The sequence below is a fragment of the Eupeodes corollae genome, chromosome 3, assembly GCF_945859685.1.
Source record: "Eupeodes corollae chromosome 3, idEupCoro1.1, whole genome shotgun sequence".
Lineage (NCBI taxonomy): Eukaryota > Metazoa > Arthropoda > Insecta > Diptera > Syrphidae > Eupeodes > Eupeodes corollae.
In genome coordinates this window covers 69015155-69042387 of record NC_079149.1, presented here as the reverse complement: position 1 = coordinate 69042387, position 27233 = coordinate 69015155, and the positions used below count along the sequence as shown (strand labels likewise).

Genomic DNA, 27233 nt, shown 5'->3' with positions numbered 1-27233 from the left:
TGTAAGCCTTGGGCCATTTCTATCATCCTTTCATGGCACTGATTTGTACATTTTTTGGTAAATTCTTTAGCCATTTTTGGAAACATCTCTCTTTCCCAATCATAAACATAATCATATGGTGTGATCAGAAAATGAGCAAGCCAGAATCCCAGATTTTCTTCCCCAGACTTTGCTGACGAACACTGTTCAAGTTTTAATTCCGTCTAAAATTCATTAAGACTTATATCAAATACAAATATTTCTCTTGATTTCCAAGTATGTAATTTCGATAAGTCAATTTTCTTTTTTGAAAAATGAGCCAATGATGTACATATGTCCTTCATTCATTTTCTGAATAGTTTAAAAGAAAAAAAAAGTTAATTGATTGAAAATAGCACGAGTTACACCTAAAAACACACAATATCTTCTTCAGTTATTGATAAAGTGCATGTGTATGTAGTACTGGTAGTTTATTTCAAGATACCTATTAAAAGTAACTCCTCAAAAATAGCTCAGTTCAATAATATATGTACATAAATTAATAAACATAATAAACTTGTTTCGACATATACATAAATACATTATAAAAGATACAAAAAAATCAATCTGCCTCTCAGAACAATGGTAAGTGGGTGGTAGGTTCTTCATGAAACACTGTACTCACCCCACTTATACTAAACCTGCCTACATATCAAAACATCATCAAAGAAAAGCTCTTAGACGTTTTATTAAATTCACAATAGAGATATGTGTTTCTAAGCATTTTATGAACAATTACTTATTCAATCTCAAATATCGCTTTTAGATACATTTCAAAATCAATAGAGAAGGTTATATGGTCTTTAACCTACCTTCTAGGTGCTTAGATACTTATTTTTTTTTTCTGCAAAGGTTGAGTACTTATATGAAGACTCTATTGACTGACAAAACACATTTATGCATTCTCAACATTCTTCACCAATACCCACATCAGCTCGATTTCTAATGCGATTTACATTCTGTAACCATTATTGTATGTTTAACGTCAGTCATCACCTACGGATAACTTTTGTGCTTTGTTTACACGTTTCTGATCTATTTGGCTTAGTTTGAGTGGCCTATTCAACGATCTCAATATGTTTATGCATTTTAAGTTGCCTTTCGGAAATCTGCTTACTAACATGTTTGTGTTTGGGAGTAGATGCAACCAAATTGTTTTTCCCCTTTTTAAATATAAACCAAACAATTAAAATGATTGCGATATAATATAAATTTAATTAAGAGTAGTATTTGTTAGAAACGTTTGTCTTCTTGACACAATCTGAGTTAACGAATTTTAACCACTTTGGGGATTATTTGTTTAATATATTAAACTGTTTTCGCTTGTATTTGTCACTGTCTTGTTGTTTTATAGTGAGTAATACTATTTGTTTTATTTTAATTTTACTCCCCAATATGCATACAATGAATATTTATTATGTTAAACATTTTGAAAGAATAAAATAACAAGAGGATTAATTTATTTTTTTCTTTGCAGAAGTTAATATGAAGCGAGGCGATAACCAAATGAATGACGATGGAGGTCCACCACAAAATAAGAGGCAACGTGGTGGCGGCGGTGGTGGCCAAGGCGGTGGCAATAATGATGATCAAGTCCGATTGTTAATTCCCAGCCGTGTGAGTAAAAATAAATAGAGCTTCTGAAAAAAATTCATCAGCATAACATTTTTTTTGTATTAAGTGATAATTACTTATTTTGCAATGACGATTAGTTGACCTTTTATTCATTTTATATAAGTTTGTCTGAAATAAATCCATTGATTTATTGATCCATTTATAAATTGATTTTTATATAGTATTTGTTTCATTCAACAGCTGAGAAATATTTTTTTAGTAAATATATTTGAGCGGTCTTTCTAGTGTCCTTTTTATATCAATAGTGGTACATCGATTAAAAAAAATCTTATATTAAACAACACTAAAACACTGTTTATTTTAAATAGCGGTACATCGATTAAGGCTCTAGCATAAAACAAAAATTAAAACACTTTATTAAGTGCTTTCTGTTATAACGATTGATTTTTGATTGGTTTTGGATACCTTCACAATAGGTATTTTGGATCGCGAATTTATTCATTTAAAGTAAATCTTTATTAAGTTTAACATAATACTTTTTGAAAAAAGGGTAATTCAATTATTTGTAGGTGCTAGTCATCTGAACTTTTATACTCAAACTTTAAACAGTGTTTCTAGAAATGTCTTACGACAAAAACTCTCTTATATCATGTGCTAAGATTTTACAAAAATAAATATTTTTGAATGATCGATTAACTTGCAGTTTCTTAAACTTACTCTTTTAATGCGACTAAAAGCCACTCTTCGTCAACTGCAAACGTAAAATATAATAATTTTATTATTGATATATAACTAACTTATAACTGCCATATTATTGACTCACATTTATGATTTTAGAAACAATTAAAAATCAATGTCTGAGAATAATCACGATTTATTAAATCTACTAGTATTTAATCTGAATTAATTTAAACATCGACACTGGACCCAATTTGTTTTTGTTTTAGTTAGTCTTTTATAATGTTTTAAATTTATAAATGTAGATTTAAACATAATAAATTTAAAATTATTTAAATAAGGATAACATCCGAAACCATTAAAACACATTTTCAAATTTAGTCCGCAGGTCAAAAACCAAGTTATTATATTGTTTAGATTTAATTGCGACTGCTTAAATTAACAAAATTAATTTAACTCTTTTTTGGTATTTGTATAATAAGAAACTATAATATATTTTCAGATTGCTGGTGCTGTCATTGGCAAAGGAGGCCAACACATCCAAAAAATGCGTTCTCAGGTAGGTCTAAACTGTTTAAACTATTGTCCCGTCCCTTTTTCATCCTCGATTTTCATAGCCTTATTGTTTGTTCCTTGGAATACCATATTAGAGTTGAAATTAAATGTAAACAAGTCCAGTTATAGAAATGCACCCAAATACTAAATAAAGTGTTCTTTGATTGTCAAATTTCTTACCATATTTATGTCCATAACTATAGGAACTCCATTATCCATTTTAAATCAAAAACATACAAAACAATCTTAAGTCTTATTTCTTTTTAAAAAAATTAAAAATGCATTTACTAAATTAATTTATTAACTGAATTAATTTACTCAAAAACCTTTTATGGTACTCTGTCTATTCTCTTATTCATAAACCTTATTTCTTTAATTCAATCAACACCTTAAAGTAAATAAATAATACCATAACTAGAGCTAAAGGTATTTGTTTTCTACACTTAACTTAACCATCTCTTCAAAATGTCTTTTTGATTCTCATTTCTCTTATTTTTTAATTACATAGTTCTTACAGATAAACCTCATTAATTGTACATTAACCTATATTATAAGTTGAATATGTATATACGTAAAAATTAATTATAAAAAAAATAATTCTAAATCTAAAATATATAAATATATTTTCTCTCGCACCCTCTCTTTATGTGTAAAAAAAATCAAAACAAAATACAAACCAAAACCCGTGCCTGTACCTGTGCCCTGCCTGTGACTGAATTGATACTACCACCTTCAACTGGCCCGTCCCGATCTAATTGGTTGTGTTGATCCCGCGCTCTCAACTACTACAAAACTGAAAAATAATAATACATAAATGACAAACCAAAAATATTTAAACAATTGTTTGACCAAAAACTAACAAACAAACAAAAATTAATGCCATGCGAAAATAATTATGCCCCTGCAAATTATGTGGTATTAAATGCACTTAAACGCACTCATACACACCCAACTTACTGAATTTAATTTTACCACCATATGGAATTAAAACAAAAATATAAATATATTTTATATTAAAATAAACAACATCCTTCTTACGTTTTGGATGTTTTGATTCTTTGTTTTATTACAAATAAAATTTATTTTGTCCATCATCCAACACGCAAAACAAAAATAAATTTTTTTTTGTGTTTTCGTGTAATCATAAAAAACGATAATTATGAAAACATTTAATTAATCGAATAAATTATGTATGTATGTATGTGCCACAATGTTTTCAAAAACAAAAAAAAAACTACCACAAACCAAATTTGCTGCGTGTTCTCGTCTGTGTTTGATAAAAAATTTAACCAAAAACAAACAAAATTATGAAAATATATAATTTTAATGTTGCCAATCATCAACTGCTACTACTACTGTCACCATGTATCGTACCACAACCACCACAAAAACGACCAATGATTCAACCAAATAAAACTGAATGCTTTCGCGATGTACCATTTTCAACTCAACCCAAAACTGTTAACTCAAATCCATAAACTGAGAGCAGTATAAAGCCACTGTGTCTGTCGACGATTGCCAAGGCCCCGAACGGTAAACCATTTTTCCTTTTATACTACTTTTTATTTCTTTTGTTTTAAGAATTATAAAAAAAAAATTAAATAATATACATACGTAGTTAAGATTTTTCTAAATTCACTTGAATAAAATAAAAACGAGAGAGAAGTGTCCAGTCAATGTTTTTAGTCTCTTTCTCTTTTTTAAAGGTTGTCAAAGTCCATTTATTAGTTTAAGAATATTTAAAAAAAAGATTATACACAATCTCGATTCCAAACAGTCCTGTGAACGACTTGCCGCTCAGTTTTTATCTGATCTGTAGTGTGAGAGAAAAATAACTTGAATATAGAAAATAATGGTTGAACTTTGTCACTTTCAGAACGAAAGAAATCTTCTCATAAATTAAACAAACATTTACCATTAAGTTTATTAACACGGACAAAGCTTTGCTTGTTTCTTTTCCTTAATAAAAATGTGCAGGTAAAAAAGATAAAACTACTAAAACAATAACATTTTTTTTATTGGCAAACATCTTTATAAAGGATGTTGGATAATTTTTAATTGATTCGCTTTTTTAATAATTTAAAATTAAACAATTTAACATGATTTTAAACTTAAAATAAATAAATAAATAAATTGTATAAACGTGCTGGAAACGATTTTATGATATCATTTTTCTATATGTTTATATTTTACTGATTTAATTTAAAAAGAAAACAATTATATATTATATGTTAAAAAACAATGCATGGTTGAAACTGCCATCGTTTCAACGTCCAAGTAAGTCGGGATTTTACTTACTGGGAATATAGATTCCGAATAACTGCTTCAAACAAATATTTTTGAATAATTTTAGTCATAATTATATTTAATAAACAGTGTTATCTATCCAACTATATTTAATATAGTTTCTTTCCTTTCAAAAATTTTAGCAATCAACTTATCCTCTTCGTTTCAATCACACAAATTGTTTTGAGCCAATATGTGACTGATTAGTAATTCACACATCAACATGATATAACTGTTAAAATTGAGTTTTTACTAAATTTAAATTCTTAAGATTCTTCCTGGCTATTTAGTATTTTAAACAGAATCAATGTGAGCCAATAAAAAATAACTGTAGCATAAGTATTTTATATAAATCATACTAACTCAAGGCACTTAGTTTTGAGTTTTTCTATTGTTTGACTAGAATAATTAACGGCCGTTTGACGTTTGAGCCATGCATTGTTTCATATATCAACAAAAACATAAATCAAAGCACAAAAGCTTATCATATTGAACTCAATGATTCAATGTTCAATTAAGATGAAAAGAAATATAGGAGCATATAAGTAAAATATTTTTCCCAAAGACGAAAGATGAACATTGGATGTTTTACAAATGCAATATACATATGTACTCACTTATTGTCTTTTATTTCATATAAATTCTTTCAAGAAGAAATCTTCGTTTTTAACACCACCACCCACAGTTTTTGTTAAGTTCAAGCCTCCCAATGCTAATTCTGTTTTGTTTTTACTTTCCTTTCGAAGCAAATCACTTAACCTTAATTGTGGAAAAGATCTGTGTCTGCCTCTATGGTAGCACAACAGTCACATACTTTACGTCTGTCCTCTTGCCCTCAATTTTGTTACGAACATAAAACCTAGAAAGCTGATGAAGTTGCTTACCATTTGTGGTAGTTACTATGGTGTTGTTCTTCTTCTCAAACCTCCATTCATATAAACCATGCTATCACTGCTGCTTCTATTTATACTTTTTCTCTGTGCCTTTAGAGTCCTTGCGGTAGTCGTAGAAAATTCTATTGCAATTGAGTAAAGGAAGATCTCTCATGTTTAGAATTGTCCTGCCTGTATATTTTTTTTGTATCTCTTACCACATTCAATCACACCAATGTTCTTCTGAGTTTTAATTAAATACAAACAATGTTCGTTACGTTGGTGACAAAATTTATACCATTTTTCTCTAAAACAAAAAATATATATACATGCATATATATGTACGACTTCACACGAATTGTTTAGCTCTAAGATAAATTATGCATTAATCAAGTTTAACTTAACGCATTAATTATAAATAATTGTTTTATTATAAATTCCTTTTGCAGTACAATTTTGATTGCCACTGATTTGGATTCAACACTCAAAATTATAACTGAAATGCTCAAATACTTTGAAGAGGTAAGTTATATTTGTATAGATTTATTGATGATCCATTTTACTATTTGTTTTTTTTTTTTTTTAATTATTTTTTGTAGAAAGATGAAGAAGTTGATGTACGCATTCTCATTCATCAGAGTCTTGCAGGTTGCGTTATAGGCAAAGGTGGCGCCAAAATCAAGGAAATTCGTGATGTAAGTAAAACTAATAAAATAAATATCAAAATATCAAATATGTTAAACTCAACCAACAAACAAATTTAAAAATTGTGTTGAATTTGTGTGCTTCTTCAGATTAAGCAAGTAGGAAATATGAATATAATTGAAAGTTTGTTATAGTTACGAACTCCAAGAAATGATCATTCATTCGGATCATCAGCAATACTTGAGTTTTTAAATATTAAATCGTATTATTATAGTCGAAATATGTTTTTACTGACGATGAAACGCAAAAGATCGATCCTAGGGTGCTTTAAGTAAAACACATAATTCTAGTTTTAAATGCTGAAATTCATTCTATTATACTGATCTACGTTCCGATACCTGCTTATAACTTTTTTTTTTTTTGAGGAATTCTTAGTTATAATTTTTGTTTGTTAAAAACCATTGAAAATGGATCGATATGTGGAAGAACATTTTTAAATACAGAATATCAAATTTATTTATTAAAAAGAAATAGGATTTTCAAGTTTGTTAAGTTATAAAGATACTTAAAATGTCTAGGCCCCAAAACGTTTAATCAGAATTTTAATTTATTTTGAAATGGATACGTTTTCAAAACAAAAGTTCAAAAAATCACTGTTATCTACGCAATCCCCCTATCCTCGTGTCTGTTTTCGGAAACAACTCCAGGGAAAGTTATTCCGTAAAACGATTATCTTCAAACGGTAGCGTTTTGACCATAGTTTCACTTCTCGTAAGACGATAATCGTCAAAGTGATGTCGCCAAAACGATAGCGTTTGCACGATAGCTCCAAATGCTTACAAAGCAATTTTAAATACAAATGTTTCAGCGTAGTTGAGTTTTGTTACAAAGAAAAAAATGAAAACTCGAAAAAAGTAAAATCAATACTGTTATGCAGACAATTAAGAGATAAACCAGACCCCTTATCTCTTCCAACCTATAAATATGTAACCATTTTTTTTTCTTTCTCACTTGTAAAATAATCTTAACCATTATAGTTTTGTTCAATGTTTTTCAAAAGAGTCTTTTATAATTTCAATAACATCAGATATAAATAACTTAGATGTTGAAATTATAGTATAATTATAATTACGGCGTCAAAAAATAAAAACAGTAACAATAAACACCACAAAATAGTTGGTAAGTTTTTTAAAAAGCAATTTGTTGCAAATTTTCACAACTTCCCATAAACAAAAACCAAGTTTAATAACATTTTCAAGTTATCTTTCGTTGAGTTCATTTTGACATTTCAGTTATCTTATACTGAAAACGATAGACGAGACGATAGTGACAAAGTTTCGTGAAGCAAATTATTGACGATATCGTTAATGATAATCGTTTCGACGATTATCGTTTTGAAAATTACGGAATGACTCCCCAGCTTCTTAAAATAGTCTCCCTACCACTCACTATACACACAAGTACCAGGAGAAGAGAGGTTGTCAAATTGGGATAATGTTTTGTGCTGACAAGTACTCCGATCAGCACAAAACATTAAACAGTTCTTAAATACAATTATTTTGTTTTGAATAGCAGTTTTTTTCAATGTCTTCATAATTTTAAATATTGTCTGTTGCAACTTTCCCAAAACATTCCCAGAAAGTGAGCCTTTCGTTGATCTTCAAATTTGTGTTGTATCTTCTTATAATTTTCGGTTCTGAGCGTACTAGAAAGAGGACAGACTCATCACAACTGATTTTCAGGGTTTCTAAGAGAATTTGTTGTCTTAATTTTTCCCAATTTTGTTCGATGGTGGTTCCATTTATTTATTACCAAATGCAGTTAAATGTTTTAAGTTAAAAAATAATCGTTAACAAAAAATTACCTATCTTTCGTAAAGAAATTTTTGGCATATTTCTATAAAAGTTAAATACGATGGACTTATTATAAGCTTATGCAAGCCCTTCTGTTTAATAACAGGTTTAACTGTTTTGCATAGATTGTATTCATTTGCTTTTAATTTCGCATCCAATATTTTGCCACTCTTCCTTTAACGCCTGTTTAAGTTCATATTTATTGAAAATCGCCATATTTATTAGCAACCAAATCATCCACAAATTGCGTTGATGTAGTTTTGTATTTGTTTCGACTTTTCGGATGATTTTATTGAATTAATTAGCATCGAAGATCCAAGACTCAATTGTTTGGAAGGTACTCTCAAAGCTAGGTGCACACTTAAGCTGTACAATTCTTATTGGACAATATCCACTATTTTTCGAATCTCTGCATATGATCTGCTATGGTTGTGCACATTATGAGTTAATTGGTTTCAGTGGTCTCTTTTGTTGTAATCATGTTTAGGCAGTCTAATTTTTAAAAAATCGTTTTTGACCATATCTAAAAAAGTTAAAAAATTAATATGCGAATCAACTCCGCACTACCCAGCAAAACATTATAAAACATTGTGTTTTAAGCAAATGAGTGTCACTTCCTTCCGTTGTTTCCTTCCGGTATTCATTGCCCCTTACAGTACTATTCGTAGCACTATCCTTGTTGACTAATATCTACTGCCACCCTTTATATAATAATTTCCTGTCCTCCCAAACAAGAAAAAAGAAAAATAGTTTTATACAAGAGGTGGGTGGGTTGGTCAAGCAGCTTCGAGCAAATTGATGTTTTCTCTTTTTAACTCTAGTGCCCTTAGGTAAATATTTAACTTTTTTTTCTATCATGTCCTTGGGATAGAGGGAGGAGAGTATTCTTTCCCCTTTGCCGAACGGGTTTTTATTGGCTTTTGTGTTGTATGACTATGCCGCCAGTGCTCGATTTAAAATAATTTCCATATTGTGTGCTTTTTGTACAACTTTTGCGTGCCAGAGCGATAGTAGATATTTGTGGCATTTTTTATTTCCATTTCATGATGACCAAAGTGGCATGAAACTCAAACGCCTGCTTGTCGCCAATACACTAACAATACGAACCATTTCTGCTGTGTCCTCTTCCACCTAAACCACTCAATTTAATTTAGAAAACTATGACATACACCCTAATTATCTTTTAATCATTCATGCATGGAATGTATTATATGGTTAAGGTTTGAAATCGAAACGCAGAGCAGTCGGACAGCCAGCACACATGATACAAAGGCGCTCCTGAATTAAAGCGGACATCATCCCCCAGTGGTACGGAATGGAATGTATATGTGTGTGGCTGTGTGTGTCTGTTTCTGTAATTTATCAGCTTTGGATAGCGTAGATGAGAGTATAAAAATATACCACAGGTGATAACAATCTGTCGTTGATCGAGTTTACATGCTTTTAGTTGATTTTTTTTTTTAATGGAACAAAAAGTGTATACAAAGGGTTTATGGATGGGGACACTCATCGCAATGTCAGCACGAGTCCATTTAGATTCATCCATTCTCGCGAGTATAAAAGACATTATTGTACTACACTTGCGTGTGCGTTGTGTCTACACCTGTATTTAGTTAATCTTGTTTTTTTAGTATTTTTTTTTTTATAAAAGTGCATGTGCTATTCTAGAGCAGAAAGCCGTGGTTAGGCGAAGCGATGGGATGATTTAAACTAAAAAAAATTGATTTTGTTTTATTTTAGTTTATTTATATTTAAAATCGAGTTAAGTAAATATCTTCTTACCGATTCTAAAGTTCCCCATTTTTGTGGCGCAACTACAAGTGCAAAACCAGATTTTAACTAATACTGTGTGCGCGCCATGGTAGAAATAGGGGGACATAGAGACATTCTTTAAAAATAGCTGAACTTAGCATTTATTCATTTTTTTGTGATAACAGTATAACGCTTTAGAAGTTGTATTAAGGACAACCAAGGAAATGTTTATTTCATCATATTTATATTTTAATGTACATATCTATTAAAAAATAAAAAATCATGCGTATATTTTATTATTTTACGAACTAAATTTATAAAAAAAAAGATTAAGATCCTATTATGTTTGAGATTGAGCCTCCATTCTATGAGACTATTTTTTTTGATTTTGTTTAAAAAAAGAATGACTTGTTATTCCCAGGGCTTGAAGGAACAGTATAACAACTACTAACACCAACCAAACAATGCAGTTTCCTCTCAATTACATTTCACCATACACCTTTTTAAGTCTTCATTTCACATGAGTTTCTCAAAAAAAAAAAAAGAAAAGAGTATTAAGCCACATCAAGACTATCTACATACATGCACACACTATGTATATAAAGTTTCCTTTCACATGAGTTTTGTAATGTGTTACCTGAACAACACAAAAAAGGAACACAAAATAAACGAAAAACCTGGTAAAGAAGACATACCGTGTACGTGAAATAATCGTACAAGTTATACCACATTGCCAGGTGCCAGGTCGGTTTTATTTTTATTTTCTTATACCTATTTTTTGTTCTGCAATGGCAGGAAACTATTAATGTGATCGGAATATAGAAAATAAAGAAAATGTTCGCGCCAAACATCTATTCCAGTATCTACATAGGGCAGATGTTTGTAATATGAACAATGAATATAGTAAATGCTTCTTCCGTAGCCGATATTCCTTATAGTAATATACTGCAGGTAATAACATTGATGTACATACACTACGTACGTTAACTTGACCAGAATTCTTCTTCTTGAACTTTAATTATTGACATTGACTTTGGATTATATTTAAAAAAAAAACTTCAAACAATATTTCATAACATAACATCCACCATATTAAGTCCAATCCTGTGTTAATTTGATTTACAGTTTAGAGCAAAAATGTGCCAGAGTTTTTGACCTGTTGATTAGTTCATGTTATATTAGGCATGTCTGCTGGGTAGCCAGTAATGGTTATGGGAGTTGTGTTTTTTTTGTATCCGATAAGATTCTTCTAATGAAAAACTTAATATGTTAATCTGTATTCAGATATGCACCTGAACGAAACTATTGGTCCAGAACTCGTTAAAAATAACCAACTTCGATGTAATATAAATTTTAACAACTGGGTTCTCCTAGGAATTTAAAATATAGAATACTGATAAAGTGTTGCATTCGAAAGATACGATCGAATCTTAGCATTAAGGAGATAATTATGTTTGTATTTATGTTTGCTTTTTAAAAATACATACCAGGCTTGAGTATTGTTTGATTAAACGATTAGTGGAATGCCCATTTATAAATGACAGCACGTGTTCATTAATTTGCTCAATGTAGATATTTATACGAGAACATATTCTTAGCTCATTTGGTCTAAGTTTATGTCTATGTCAGATTTTCCGTTCTTTTCATATATTTAAAGAACTCCGTTTGCAATTTAAAATATACGATTTTTGTCCGTTTAAAACGTTGGGCCGAATCGTGGGTGACCAAAGGAAATGACCTACAACATGAGCAATAATAACCTTGGTCAAGATGCCTCAATCATCCGTTAGAATCACTGCCAATTGCATTGGGTTTGGGAGAGGAAGCTCGCAGTGCTGTTATATACCCTGGATATAATTAATTTGTGGAGGGATGGCAAAAAACTTCTTAACCCAATTTGTCCACATTCAAGAGGATGTTGAAGTATGTTACTCGGCACAGTGTGGGTCGCAAATAAGAGAGCCGTCTGATTTATACGGTTTAATTGTGATGATTGATTGTGTTAAATATTTTCTCTTGAGAATTTAAAACTCGAGTGGGTACACATTCCAGAGTTCATACTTTCAAATTCAGCACATAATTTTTAGTTATTCTTGGAAATGCAGTCATGGTCAGTTTAATTTTGGATTCGATCAACACTTTATGTGCTATCGACTGAAATGTATCCTTTTAAATATACTTATAATATAAAATAGCTAGTTGCTCTATATAAGTGTGTCCTTAATTTTCTAGTGTCATTCCTACTGTTGTTTCTAGAGATGTAGATATTTTTTCGGTTTTGGATGCCTTTTTTTTAAGTGTTATAGATGTTTAATTTTTTGCTTTACCAATTCAACCAATTCAACCAAAGTGCACAAACTCTTAAACAATTAACAAAATGTAAGAAAAAAATATATGTAGTTTACTACGAGTATAGTCGAGGATGAGTGGTTGAAGTTTATCTTTGAAATCCTCTAACAAGTATATATCACACAATTTTGTTAAATAAAAAAACAGACTGTATGCATTTAAACATTCACATTCAAAAACTTTAAACCCCGTAGAAACAGATCTGTTTTTGATGTTTTGTGTAGGGTGCCCTATCTCTTTATTGTCATTGTCATTGCGTGGATACTAATATTTTTGTATACGATTGAACAGAGTTTTACATACTTATCTATCCACATTTCCCTATGGATTATTTTCCTAATAGAAACTTGTCTAATAGTCTGAGAACTGATTCTGTCCTCCTTGGGAGACAAATACTTTGTAACAAACAACCGAATGTCAAGTGTGATTGATTTACAAATAATAAAATTAAAAAATAAAAACAGCGATTCAAATTTGTATATGGGTCTACAATACAAACGGGGGGATATATGTATGTAAAAGGAATTATTCAGCGTTTTATGGTTCGAATGAAAACAAGCGTAAAATAATGTACCTTTCAATTCTGTCACATTCACTCAGTTTACATGAATAGTACTTACGTCATATTTAACATTTTTCAATCCTTAATATTTACATGTTAGATAAATGCCATTTGCTTTACCTTGTGTTTTGAATTGATGAAAATTGTACATATGTTTAGCATATTATGATAGTCATGCTGTGATTGACAACAGGTATAAATATTCCAAATAAGTGGCATTTGTTTTTGTGATTTAGTCCATAGAAGCGAAGCGTCTATAAATATCATGTATTACGGTATCTGTAAATATTGACCATTTTAACATTTCTTACAATAACTGCTTCTAATTTCTTATTAATTTAATTTAAAAGAAGTTGAAATAATATTGCATGTAACTTATTCGTCATTTCAAAAAAACATTTCTGTTGAATTTTAGTTTGAAAAAAACTTTATTAAAAAAAACATGCCACATATTTCATAAATATATTGTATTCATGATTTTTCCTAGAGAAAACACTAAAATAAGCAATGAAAATTTATTGAAAAATATTCTTTGGGGAAAAGACTATCCCTTTATTTTTTTTCACAAGTTGGTGAAATGTTTTTTTTGTCTATCAAAATCTTAAAGCTAGAAAAAAATTCTTGAAAATCTAGCGTACATTTCAAAAATTAAAAAAAAAATATCTTACGCCCAACAACTTTAAACGACATTCTCAATTTGAAGCCACCAAAACTAGTTCTCCTACTTCACTCTATCTCTTCGGTCTCTATCTCTTCGGTCTCTATCGGGAATAGTCCTACTGAACCGAAGGTACTCGGCTCCGTCCAGTGCGAGGACGTCTCGACTGTAAAGGAGTCGCCTATCTACAGTTTTACGGCTGACGTGGTAGATGAGCGGGACCGCCTTCCTATAATGTATCAGCCCTCGATTGTCTAAATAGAGAAAAGCTTCGGGCGGAATGTTGCCACTTAAACGTGTACTTTCGTAGTACTCATTGTTGGGGTAGTAAGCCCCAAAAATTAAGCTGTTAGTCGACGATATCGCTCTCGCAATGTGACCCCTACCAAGCTTCAGCAAGAAATTATCTATTCTGTTTATGTTGGCTCTGCTGTATAGAACCTGGTTGGAATAGTAATGTTTGTACTCCGGCTCTGGTGTTCTGTGAAGTCCAAGACAACGTCGCAGACATTGTCTCTCAAACACCCGAATCTTTTCCATTTGAGATGGGGGAACGTTGATTTATACCGGGCACCCATATGCGATCATCGGCCGGATATGGGCCATGTAGCAAATCACCTTCACCCTGCTGTCAAGGCGGTTATTAAACAACAACCGTTTTGTCAGGCCAAAGGCTCCTCTAGCTCTGTCTAGAGCTGCACTCGTGTATGTCGAAATACAAGTACTGCTCCAACCAGATGCCAAGGTTCTTTACTACACTCTTACTCGCCAGTGTTTTGGTCCAATGGTCACTGCATTTTTCCAGTTCTTTTTCTTAACCCTTGAGGCTCCATACAGGGCCGTCCTGAACAAAATAGTTTCGCATTTCTAAATGTTGATTTTCAACTTCCAGTCTTCGCAATATTGCTGAATCTTGTCGAAGTCACTCTGCAAAAGTGTATTGATAACCTCAATTTTTGGGGTCGGTCTGTACGCAATTAGGTCGTCGGCGTACGCTATTGCCTTTTTTGTCAAAGATTGCCCAAAAATATAAATATTTAATTATCAAACGATGTTTAATTGATCAAAAGGAAAGTATATTAGAAGCTTACATTTCTTAACAATCTTACTAACGCAGCATGTGGTCTAAACCAGGTGCCTTTACAAATGCGACCTTTCAACAATTTTTAACTTTAAACTCCTTGTAAAGAACACCTTTTGTACAAGAAGCATGAGTTTTTTTCTGCCTTCAAATCAGTTCTAGTTTAAATTTTAATGACCTCTGTCTTATGATACTTTACGCATTTTTCATCAGCACGGGTGGCCAAGACTGTTGGCATTTATTGCTCTTGAGAAAAAAGAAACAATTTATTTGTGTTAAAATGAATTCAATTCAAAACAACCTAAGCCTCATAGTATGTTTCTTAGAAGTTGGGTTTGGTTTCTTGCTGAAAATAAACCATTCTTTGTCTACAAGATCAGAAGAAAAAAAGGTCTCAATGCATCAAAAGCGTCTTTGGTGTTGTTATGCAGCTGAGTTGACGGCTGTTGTTGTATGTGGGGCACTCAATATGACCGCTCACGAGAACACTTTTTTTGGTTTGAAATTTATGAAAAACAGGTGCTAAACACAAACTATAGTTGGTGGAGGTACATGGCATGAGCCATCTGTCCTTCTTTTCCATTGTGTTGTAATTAATTCTCACTTAAGAAAGACACAAGAAGACACGACATACGCACAACAGGAAGATTTAGGTAAATGCAGACGTACCATTGGCATCAATTGAAGAATTCCTGATTAAGAAAATGTCTTTTCAATTTCTAATTACAAAAGGAACATCTTGCACATTGTAGTCGACGAACCAAAGAAGAAAAAAAACAGGATAGAGAATGGAAATGATGTTTGTCGGATCCTTAAGTTATTTGGTCGTCCTTTCAGTTCATACGTATTTTTTTTTCTTCTTCTTAGCTGCATACGTCTTTGGAGTAGTGTTTTTGAAAACGGAAAGTACCTACAAAATAAAATAAAACCCAAGCGATGTTAGTAAAATATGTAATTCGAATAATTTTTTGTACCTACCTACATCAAAATGAAAAAAAGAAAAAAGTGAGAAGCAAGGAAGACGGCGACAATGACGACTAAGGAGATGGAACAGCAAGCGGATGAGAGTTTAAGAGTTCACAATTTATTCCGGTTACACAGGATGTTCAAGTTAAAGTGAACACATGCTCGTCGTTCTTCCTTCTTGCTTCAATTCATTTGTACTTCATGTCCTACGCTCATATTACTATTAGTATGTGTAAGCGCAAGTATATTGGTGAACACGGAACAGGCTGTCGTTGACAACATGCATTTCTTATATTTTCTTTCTTCTTTAAAAAAACAATATTACTAAAAGGGACTCTTGAGAGTTGAGTTCAGGAAAATATAAAAATATACCTACAAATGTGAGTATATATAAAATTTAACATGTGCCATGTGTATAGGCTAGAAACGAAGTACATAATTCAATACATTTAATATCTTCGGTGAAAATAGAAGGTACTTAAAAGTAATACAAACCAGCATTTTAATATGATGACATCTCCGAATGAAAATTATTAAGATATGAAAATTCAAGTTATTTTTTTTAGTTTTAGATTTATGATGTAGAAATTCTAAAAAATTAAAATAAATACATTGATAAGAGTTCCGAATGGTTTTGAATATCGTTGTGGTATTTTTAGCAACCATTTTCCAAAATATTTCAGAATGTTGCTAACTATGTCTTTATTTTATAGAATGTCAAAAAGATCTCAGTCGATGTGTTTGTTTGATCTTTCAAATCATATTTTTCTAAACTTGAAAAATCAATTGAATGACAAATTCTCAACCCAAATTTATAGAACTACAAACTACAAAATCTTTTTTATAGTCAAGGTCATTCCATACCTTAAATAAACAGGCCCCTACTAACTCATAGTGAAACAAATATTTTGACAAATTTAAATCAAAAGGATTAATTATAAGCCAAACCGGGTGTAATGCTGCAATTACTTATATATATACCTATGTATGTTCATATATAAAGATCGAACACGAGGATGGGTAGTGATATTCCCTGAAAACGTTGAGATTATTTTGAATTAGGATTTAAATGTCATGTTTGTTTTAATTTAAATATAATGTTAAATTGGCTTGTTTAACTCTTGTTCGAGGAAGTGCAATCTTCAATAGACTAAACTTGTCTTAGATCAATAGTAGATTATGTCTTTGGTTGATCTTGTTTCGTTTTGTTTCATCTGTTTCATGTTTCAAAGAGATTTCTTGTTTCGCATACTCATACGACGAAAAACGAAACAAGTTAGAAAAATATAAATGCAGCTTTATGTGTATCCCTTCGTTACGAATAAACATATAAACTTTATTTACCCTATGGGCTTAACATCATAAACTCACCAAGTAAAAAAAAAAACTGAGGAAAGATGACTACAACAACCAGCCGCAAAAAAAGAACCCTAGAGCTACATAGTTCAAATTTTATTTTTTATGCTTGCATGCGTTTAAAATGTCGATTACGATGAGTAAACGTCTATGCAATTATTTTGTACTGGTTATGGCAACGTATTACATATATATACATATATTTCTATATTTACATAGGTATAAATCCACGTATGACCATTGTGTAGGAATTGTTTTCAAAAATTTCAGAACACCAAAAAAATGACTACAAAAACAGTAAAAGAAACTGGGATGATGAGTGCTGCTAGGTAGGAAGAGAGCAAGGAATGGAAAATAGAAATTGAGCAAGGCACAAAAAAAGATCAAACGCAAGCGCATTGAATCCACCGGTCTTCTATCCATCTCCATATGTACATAAATGTATAGGTATTTATGCATCTATATATGTAATATGGAACTTTTGAGATATATTTCATACATATTGAAAAAATAAAAGGTTCGTCCCTTTTCCTCGCCCTCTTAACTTTGCTATGAGAGTCCTTTGAAATGATAAAAGGATATCGCAAAACAACAACAAATTGATATCCTGTAGTGAATGACTAGTAACACTCTCTTGCCTGCACTTTAATCCTGTTCGTAACTCCTGCTCCTTTTCTTGTATACTACATTCGCATGAGCCCTGCAGGAGGAGAATTTAATTCTTCAACATCAGTTAGTCAACCAGTTTCTAGTTAACAGTGGTCGCGTTCACATCGTTCTTTCGTCTCCGGGTAACTAACTGAAGTCAAACGAAAACTAGTTGGCTTTATCCGTGTGTTTTCCTATTCGGGGTTTTACATATTTTTTTTTCTTATACTTAACAAAAGGATACTCATGGTTTATGTGTGTTTTGAAATTTCCCTCCATCCGTTCTAGTTTTGAATACACATTTTTTTCTGTTTTCCGGAAATAATATTATTTCTAAGCATTACAACACGATCTCAATATTTTATAAAAGTTAAAAACGGAGTTGGTTATTATTTGCGTCCATCAGCAGGACAGAAAACAAAGAAAAATATCTGTATTCATCAGAGAGAACAGACCAGTGCAATAACTACACAAACGAAATAGTTTTGGAGTCCTTTTTTCGCTACATTGTGTATCTGCTAAATCCTGTTCCTGCTTAAACAAGTAATTCTATTCGATCCCGAAGGTGTTTTTCAATTTAACTGCTTTAAAAACAGGACTAAACTTCTTGTTATTGAGTTTTGTTAGTTGTAGATAGTTTTTGTGGAAAACGAATATGGAAATATTTGAAAATCAAAGCCGAAAGATTGATTATATGTCGGTGTGTAATGGTGGCCTACTTAATTTTGAGATTTCGACAAATAAAAAGAAAAAAAAATATTTTATTTGCTGACTATTCGAGTTAAAGATGATGACTAATAATATGGAACATGGAAAATCTAAACTGCTGAGCGGTGAGTAATAGAAAAGGTTATGGACTGAATGTAGGAAAGTTAGGCCTTTTGAAACCCATCGATAGTTAATGATACCTACTTCATGGAAGCTATCAGGCTGCTCAGATAAGAGCGAGCAACGATCTCATATTGTAAATAAAATACAACAAAGATATTTAATTTAATTTTTTACAATGTTCTGATTTTTTTTATTGTGTAGGTATGCGTGTAAGAGTTCATACTACTGTACACAAAATATTAATTGTTAATAGATATTTTTTTTTTAGAAATGATTGTTATTGCAATACATTTTTCATATATGTGTTAGATTTAGTCATCTGTAATTTGTTTTACTTTTTGTCTTATACAAACGAAACAACTTGCAAGTTTAATCTTAATCTTTCGGATTAATAAATAGTTCTTAATTTGTATGGCACTTGATTCGGATCATATTTTTTCATCAATTAAAATGTCACTCTATCCCAAAAATTAATGTGTTCCTTTATTTATAATTTAAATTTGTACTCTCCCGAAATAAAATGCAAGCTGAAGGAAAAATTTGGTAACTATTCATTGTTACGAAGAAGACATTTTCTTATAATTTTTTTTTTTTTGGAATCGATGAAAATATTTTATAATGCCAAGATTCTTGATTCAAGTCAGCACTTTCATTTTAGGTGGAGCCTAGTAAGAACTTTATTTTAATTGCTTTAATACAATTTTTTCGCGAGTGTTCGCCTTGTACTGTTGTACGGCATTTTAGCCTCTAACCACATCAAACAAATTTCGGATTTGACATACAAATGTTAGCTTTCATCCATATTCATATCTTACATTTTAACGATACTTGATTTTTTTAAATCCTCTCATAATTACAATCATATAATACATTTTACGAATATCTTAGACTTCTTGCGAAAAATGATAAAGTAAAATAAACTAACTCGAAGGCGATATTATATTATATATATTTCATTATGGTCATATTGCAAGAAATGTAAATTAGTGTAACAGACTGGGTCGGACGAACTTGCTCCTGTATTCAACGAGAAAAATAGTACCTCCATTTTAAGATCGCAAAATAAATTTTTCATTTTTTTTGTTTTTTAAAAATCGGTAGAGCTTTTTTTATTATTTATTTATTTTAAATATGGAGTTATTTAGAACATATACACTTCCAAGTTTAAACTTAATCGAACCAATTATTTAGGCTGTAGGGCCGAGGACAGAGAGAAAGACAGACTTCTATAGCATCGTAATGTCGTGTTTGATTAAAATCACGTTTTCTAGTTTTTACGGATGCAAAACTTGCCATATAAATGCATAGTTCTTATGTGTAGCAAGTATACAAAAATATGTTGAAAAAAAAGTATATAAATTACGCTGATAAATTGTATGTCACCATTGTTCAAAATTATGATATTTATGCAACGAAACCTACAAGATATCTCCTTCAAACTTTGGTTTCAAGTTTGGATGTAGGTAATTTAACCAGATGGTCGGTTAGAATATAGAAACTGAAGTTATTATGGGTGTATTCATAAACGCAGAAAATCTGCGCTAGTACAATCGCATTTCATTTCTGATGCATTTTTGAACGCACTCCCAAAGCAAAATGTCTGCAGTAAACAAAAAGGTCTGACTTAGTCCGATTTGTATATAAACAGAGTTCATAAACGTCAGAGCAAAATGGCTGACAAACAAATTTTGTTGAACTTGATAACAAATTCAGCTGCACAATCTGCCCGACGCTGACAATAGTCTGACGTTTATGAACCGTAGGTACTGCAGTTCGACTAGGTTAGTTCGATCTGACTTTATGAATGCAGATAACGCAGTTCTTAGTTAGGCTGACACCCTATATTCGTTTAAATATTTGCTTCAAAGCTATAAATGACTCTTAACAATTTTAAATTAGCTTTCTTTCAAGAATATTTAAGACTCCACAAGAATCAATAACATTTGACAGTTTGTTATAGTTAAGACACTCAATTGTCTTTCTTGACGAAAAGTAATTATGTACATACCTATTTGGACTTGTCCTTAAAACGGATTGGTTTTCCACACCTATTGTTTCGTTAACGACCTTCTTTATTAATTGACTTAAATTGTTCATTTAAAATACATAAGTTTTGTACACATAAAATTAATTTGTTTATTGTTAGTAATTAAATAATAATACATATTTTTAAAAATCCATTGTTTGTTTCTAATATCAATAGCTTTTGATATACATACTGTTTTTTTGCATTGAGTTTCAAATCTTGAACAAAAACAGTTATTAAAATCCTTAACAAAAGTTATTAGCTCATCTTTTAGTTGGAATTTATTTAAATTGTTTTGTAAGTATTAAAATTAATGCATTCAAATTAAATCTGTATTTAATTTTCACAAATTCATTTCATTTCTAAAAAAAATAATTTAATTAATTCCACTGTTATCAAAAAGCAGTTGGCAACTAAACTTCTATGCACACAAGTAGTATGTACGGATAAGAAAGAAAAAAGATCCAATTCAATTAGCAAAATGTTAGATTTTTTACGCACAACGTATCCATATTTTCTCCCCAATTGACCAAGGAAAAAGAAAAGTTGAATATGAAACCCTTTGAGAGAAAATTGCATCACTTTATACCCAATTTCCTCTTTTTATATTATAAATTTGTTTCCCTTTTCAAATTAGGTTGCATCATCCGGTTTTTTTTTTATTGCAAATAACAGTGAGTGTGTATTAAGGATGCATGAGAGTGCAGCGATAGAAGTGTACATTTCTTTCAAAGTCACGATTCAGTTCGCAACATAAAAATCAAAACGATAATGATTTTCGTTTCGTCTTCTTTGTTAAGTGTTTTAGAATCTTTTTCCAGAGCTATTTATAATTTGAAGCCCGAAGTTCAAATTCGAAACCTTTCGAAAGTGATATTTGGCCATACTTTGAAATATATATAAAATCCATTTATCTAATAAATATCATGCTATTTAAAGAAGTCTTACGAAAAAATCAAAAAGGAAGTGTATACATTTATAAATTATAATAAAATAAAAAATACATACGAAATAAAACACAAACTTTTAATTACCAATAGTCCACATGATCTAGAAATAAAAGAAAATATTCAATTTGGATGTCTTACTAACTATATCTCAATATTGCATGTTTCAGAAAATCGGCTGCAGGATCTTAAAAGTGTTCTCGAAGCCAGCGCCCCAAAGTACCGATCGTATAGTTCAAATTGTTGGAAAGTCGGAACAATGTATCGAAGCTGTTCGTGATGTTATCACTTTGACTCGTGAGGTATGTTAAAATATTCTAAAATTATAGTTTTATTCTGAAGAAAATGCATATGTTTATAATTGTATCATATTTATTTAGACTCCAATCAAAGGAATGATATATAATTATGATCCCATCAACTTTGATGACGTGTATTCTGATGAATACGGCGGCTACGGAGGTGGTGGCGGTGGCCAGCAAAATGGCGGCAATAATGGCGGTGGTGGCTTCCGTGGTGGTGAACGTCAATCTCGATTCGATGGTGGTCGAGGTGGTGGGGGTCGTGGAATGGGAGGTGGTGGCGGCGGAGGTGGCGGCGGTGGAAATGGTGGAAATCGCTTTGGTGGTAACAATGACCGCGGTCGTGGTGGCGGTCGTAACGAAGACCGCAGTCGTAGTGGCGGTCGCCGAGATAGAGAATATATAAGTCCATGGGCTAGTGATAACGGCGGTGGTAATGGTATGGGAGGCGGTGGTGGTGGCTTCGGCGGTGGAATGGGAGGCGGAGGATCTGGTGGATTCGGAGGTGGAAGCGGTGGCGGAAGCGGTTTCGGCGGTAGTGGCGGAGGCAGCTTCGGCGGAGGCAATAGTAGTTTTGGAGGGGGAAGTGGAAGTCTAGGTGGATTTGGCGGAAGCAGTAGTGGGTTCGGTGGAAGTGGATCAATGGGTGGTGGTGGTGGGTCATTTGGTGGTAGTGGCCTTGGAGGAGGAAACTTCGGCAGTAGCTCAGGTGGAGGATTTGGCGGTGGTAGCTCCTTGGGCCAATCTGGAGGAGGTGGATTTGGAGGTGGTAACCTAGGTGGTGGTTCGTTTGGTGGCAGTGGAGGAGGTGGTGGAAGCGGATTTGGTGGAGGATCATCCCTTGGAAACGGTATGGGAAGTCTTGGGGGAGGTGGTTCCGGTGGAATGGGTGGAGGTCCAAGTGGTGGTGGCAGCGGAGGTGGTTCGTTCGGCGGTAATGGCAATATGAATGGAGGAGGAGGACAAACCCAACACGACCCAAAGAACAGCACCCAAGTCACAATTCCCAAAGACGTAAGTCGTTAAAAGATTTTTTAAAATGTAGAACTAGCTACGTTCTCCACCTACATATATGATCTATAAACCATTTTAACAAAATATATGTTTATTTTATTAACTTGTTTTGTATTTTAGCTCGCTGGCGCTATTATTGGTAAAGGAGGCGGCCGTATCAGACGCATCCGAAACGAATCCGGCGCATATATTACTATTGATGAGCCACTACCTGGATCCACCGACAGAATTATTACGATTTCTGGTAATCCAAAACAAATACAAATGGCCCAGTATCTTCTCCAACAGAGGTTAGTTCTTTTCCAACATTTTTAATTCTCAATGCTTTTATTACCTTATCTAAACTAAAACTAAAACCAAAATATAAATATCTGAATTGTGACTAACATAATGCAATCGCAATAAAAAACAAATCATACAAAGCTAACATTCTTGTGGTTGAACGGAAAATGCTCGTGTCCGTGTGCTTGCAAAAAATCCAAAAAGGCGAAAAACAAAATTCTATTTGTTACTAACTGTCTTCATCATTTAACGATCCTATGACATATTTTGTATGGAAGACTAGTGATTTTGTTGTTTGGGTATGTAATTAACAATAAATCCCTTGTCTTTCTACAATGTATGTTCGCTATCTTCATTAGTTGTTAAAAAAAAAATAATCAAATTAAATACTGTTCTCATCATATCGCTCGCTTTAATAACAATTTATTCATGTATGTACATATTTATAGATACAACAATTTCCCATCCTACTCTATGCTCTATTTAAAGCGAAGGTTTTGCATTTTGTGTATATAATATGGGATTTATATGTCAGTATTTTGTACTTTTTTCATATTTCAAAAACAAACATTGTGGGATAAAACTGGCAATCTGTGATGTGTATAAATTATAATTAAAAATAGGTTTTATAAAAGTGAAGTGCTAAAATATGATATTGATATTGATTGCAGTTTGTATTCGTTTTTAATGTTTTTTTTAAATGTTCATTTGTTTCTTTTTCCGCAATGCAATCAACAATGAACAGAAAATTGTAATTAAGTTATTTCATAAATTTCTTCTCTTTTCAGTGTACATGAAAACAGGAGAAATGATTTTTAAATTTTAATTCTAAACTTAAAATCAAAACAAACATAATACCATCAAAACAGAGCATAAAAAGTAGAACTGAAGGAAATCAACCAAACAACCGCTGAAGAATAAGTAAAAGAACATAATTTGTTCTTTCCCTGTTAACTTCAAACTTCAATAAAAATAATAACAAGAACTCAAAAGCACTTTTTACATACATAAATAATTATTTTTATTATTATAATATATAATTAATTGTATGCCACCATAGCAAATAATTAACCGACTACTTTTTATCACATTTAATTAATTAAAATTAAAACTTGTTTAGAATCTAAGAAAGAATTATTAAGTCCACGGCATGTAAAAGAATTACAACAAAAATAAATCAATGAAATAAAAAAAATATAAAAACAATTTTATAGATCACATTTTATGTCTACAAAAATAAAATAGCAAATCACAAGTACAAATATTCAAAGGAAAAATAAATAAAACTAAATCCGTAATTCGAAAAATCAACACCGCATTCAATTTAATCTAAATTTGATATATTATATAAAAGAAGTTGAGTATACAATTGTGTAAAGCTTTTAATAATGATTGATGATGATGACTTTCGGCTACTCAGCCTCTAAAACGATTTTGTTTAAAAATAGTATAATAATAACTATGTAGTATAAGATCCATTCTTATTTCCTTAATAAAGCTGCAATAATAAACATTATGACCCTAAATAGAAATACAACATCGAGCAGCTGATAGGTAAACTTTTGCAAATTTGTAGTCAGAAAAATAGTAATTCTTTTACTTGATGGAATTTTAAAAATAAGTAAATTACAAAAAAAATGCTAAAAACAAAAACAAAAAATGTACACAAGAAAGAAAATAAAATAAAATTAAGATATAAATCATTTTTCTTTATCATGTACGTTTACCAAAACAGTCAATAAAGCGATCGCTTGATTTTGTAAAAAAAAATTGTTACCCGCATTTGTTCTTTTTTCACTTAATTTATACTTAGGGATATTTTTTATTGTTAGAAACCAATATTTTGTTGTTAACAACATGTTGTATTAGCATTAGACTATAGATGACAATGGTGAAAATGTATACAAATTTCGAAAAAGTATGAGCTCAAAATGTACGATCAGCAAAGTATATCCTTATAAAATAAATTTCCATCTGATGTTACTCCTATCGCGAACCTAGGTCACATTAGTTGCTCATTCTGAATTTTCGGGTCCTGGGGTGGAATCGGCTAAGGTGATTGTTGATAAATGACAATCAAAATGATCGAATTTGATCTACATAAGGTGATAGTCAAATTGATACCTAAAAAGCTATCACAAAAAAATGTGATAGTCGTTTTCAAACAAATTTGTTTATTCCGAATAGAGCTACCAGACGCTAACACAAACGATTGGAAAATTTTCTTAGTTCACTTTTTTTCTTTTAAAAAAACACATTTCTGTGACCGACAAAGCTTACGACATTGGAAAAAAGCAAGAAAAGTAAGAATTTTATTCAAAATCAGCCAATTTGAAACTTTTATTTAGATATTTTATTAGAAGCTATTTAAAATATCACCAAGGCAACAACGAATTTTTTTTTTCTAGTGCTGAATGTAAGATAATTTAGAAAAAAACTAATTGTATATATCATTTTTATGAATCAAATTTATTTCAAGCGTCAAATGGACCAGCGCTATGAGTGTTTTTAAAATCATGACAGTTTAGTGCTCAAGTTTTTTCATAACTAAATCTGAGTGCTCTGAACATACTCTGGTCAGAACTCTACTCTACTCTACTCTGTTCGCTCAGACTCTGCTTAGTGCTCCGCTCTGAACTAAAAAAGAAAAACGCCAAATGACTTCACATGTGATGTCATTCACATGCGAAATGAGAAACCTTACTTATTCTTCGACGTTTCAGTTCTTAAATAGTTGAGTTTTACTTTTGTTTCTTTAAGAAAGATTTTAATAAATTAAAAAAGAAAATGATACTCGAATATATTGCATTTTGGACATATAGTGAAGACGAACAGGAGGATTCGGAGCTATTGATCTTCGAGAGTATAAAAAGAAATCTTAGACATATCTCTCACCCATTTAAATTTTCAAACCAAAGGTTTGTTTTAATTTCTGTTGCAAATTATTGTTTTATAATATTAGTCTACAAAAAATAAATAGTCAGTTAAATAAAGAAGCCTGTGTTGGAGAATGCACGCATAAAAACAAAGACAGTCACAAACATATTGATCTCCAACTTTGGGACTCTACCCTACTTTAGACACTGAGTGGATTAATAAATAAGAAGGCACAACAGTCCATGAAGAACCATGGCCTAGTGACTTACAACTCTCAACCATTCCTGTGTGCGAGTAATGTTGCCAGAGATGGAAGGGACCTACAGTTGTATATGCCGAATCCGAATAGCTAATTTGAGAAAGAACTTTCCATGACAAGAATTACTCTTGGAGAATTTTTCAATTCCTCGCAAGAGGCAGTACCCGTGAATAAAGTGAGGTGGCATAGGCAGGGATTGAACTTAAGACCCCTTGCATGACAGTCCAACGCACTAACCATCACGCTACGGGTACTGCACTGGGTGGATAAAGCTACTAATTATCAGTTGGAAACGATAATGCCCTCTGGCTCAAAGCACTGCGTTAAAAGTATTTTGCTATTGCTTAACACTAATAACACTAATTTAATTCTAGCCTTTGTTGTGCATCTTAAATAACAAGCAAATACAAACCTTGTGAAAGAAATGTCAAAGTACGAATATTCCATCATTAGTTGGTCGCTCTCATGGGAAAAGTCATCCATTTTTTAGTTGACTACTGTTTGACTGGTGACAGTCAACTAGTTGTGATCGGTAATACCGATTGCCGGATTACAACTCAACTTTGTTCTTAGTTGTATTACATAATAGGCCCCTTAATGTTCTATGGAGGCCTAATTTTTGTTTTAGTATCTACTTCGACTTAGATTGCGTAGTGTTCACAATTGTCAACGCTGCCCTCCATATCAACTTTCATACATATAGTCGAGCGTACATTTTCTTATTGATTTAAAGCCTAGTACATACTTGTGAACCATCTCGTGAACCCATACAAATTTCAGTTTTTGGTTCACCCGTGAACTTGCTCGTGAAGCTGAGTGGAGAACAAAGTGGAGAGTTTTC

General features: G+C 31.7%; 1 protein-coding gene across 4 annotated transcripts in view; it reads left to right on the top strand.

Moving 5' to 3' along the window:
- LOC129952969 (uncharacterized) overlaps window positions 1-25026 on the top strand; it is a 39170-nt gene extending 14144 nt beyond the window's left edge. For 2 of the 4 annotated variants that reach the window (XM_056065959.1, XM_056065958.1), the window contains exons 2-10: window positions 1496-1635; window positions 2774-2830; window positions 4316-4359; window positions 6434-6506; window positions 6584-6679; window positions 21829-21960; window positions 22039-22974; window positions 23095-23264; window positions 24045-25026. In XM_056065959.1, coding sequence (XP_055921934.1) covers window positions 1504-1635; window positions 2774-2830; window positions 4316-4359; window positions 6434-6506; window positions 6584-6679; window positions 21829-21960; window positions 22039-22974; window positions 23095-23264; window positions 24045-24075 — 1671 coding nt within the window. In that variant the 5' untranslated portion in view covers window positions 1496-1503 and the 3' untranslated portion in view covers window positions 24076-25026. Of the gene's footprint in view, window positions 1-1495; window positions 1636-2773; window positions 2831-4315; window positions 4360-6433; window positions 6507-6583; window positions 6680-21828; window positions 21961-22038; window positions 22975-23094; window positions 23265-24044 lie in introns of those variants that run through there. The other 2 variants (XM_056065960.1, XM_056065961.1) reach the window with 2 other exon arrangements.
- The last annotated feature ends 2207 nt before the right edge of the window (window positions 25027-27233 follow it).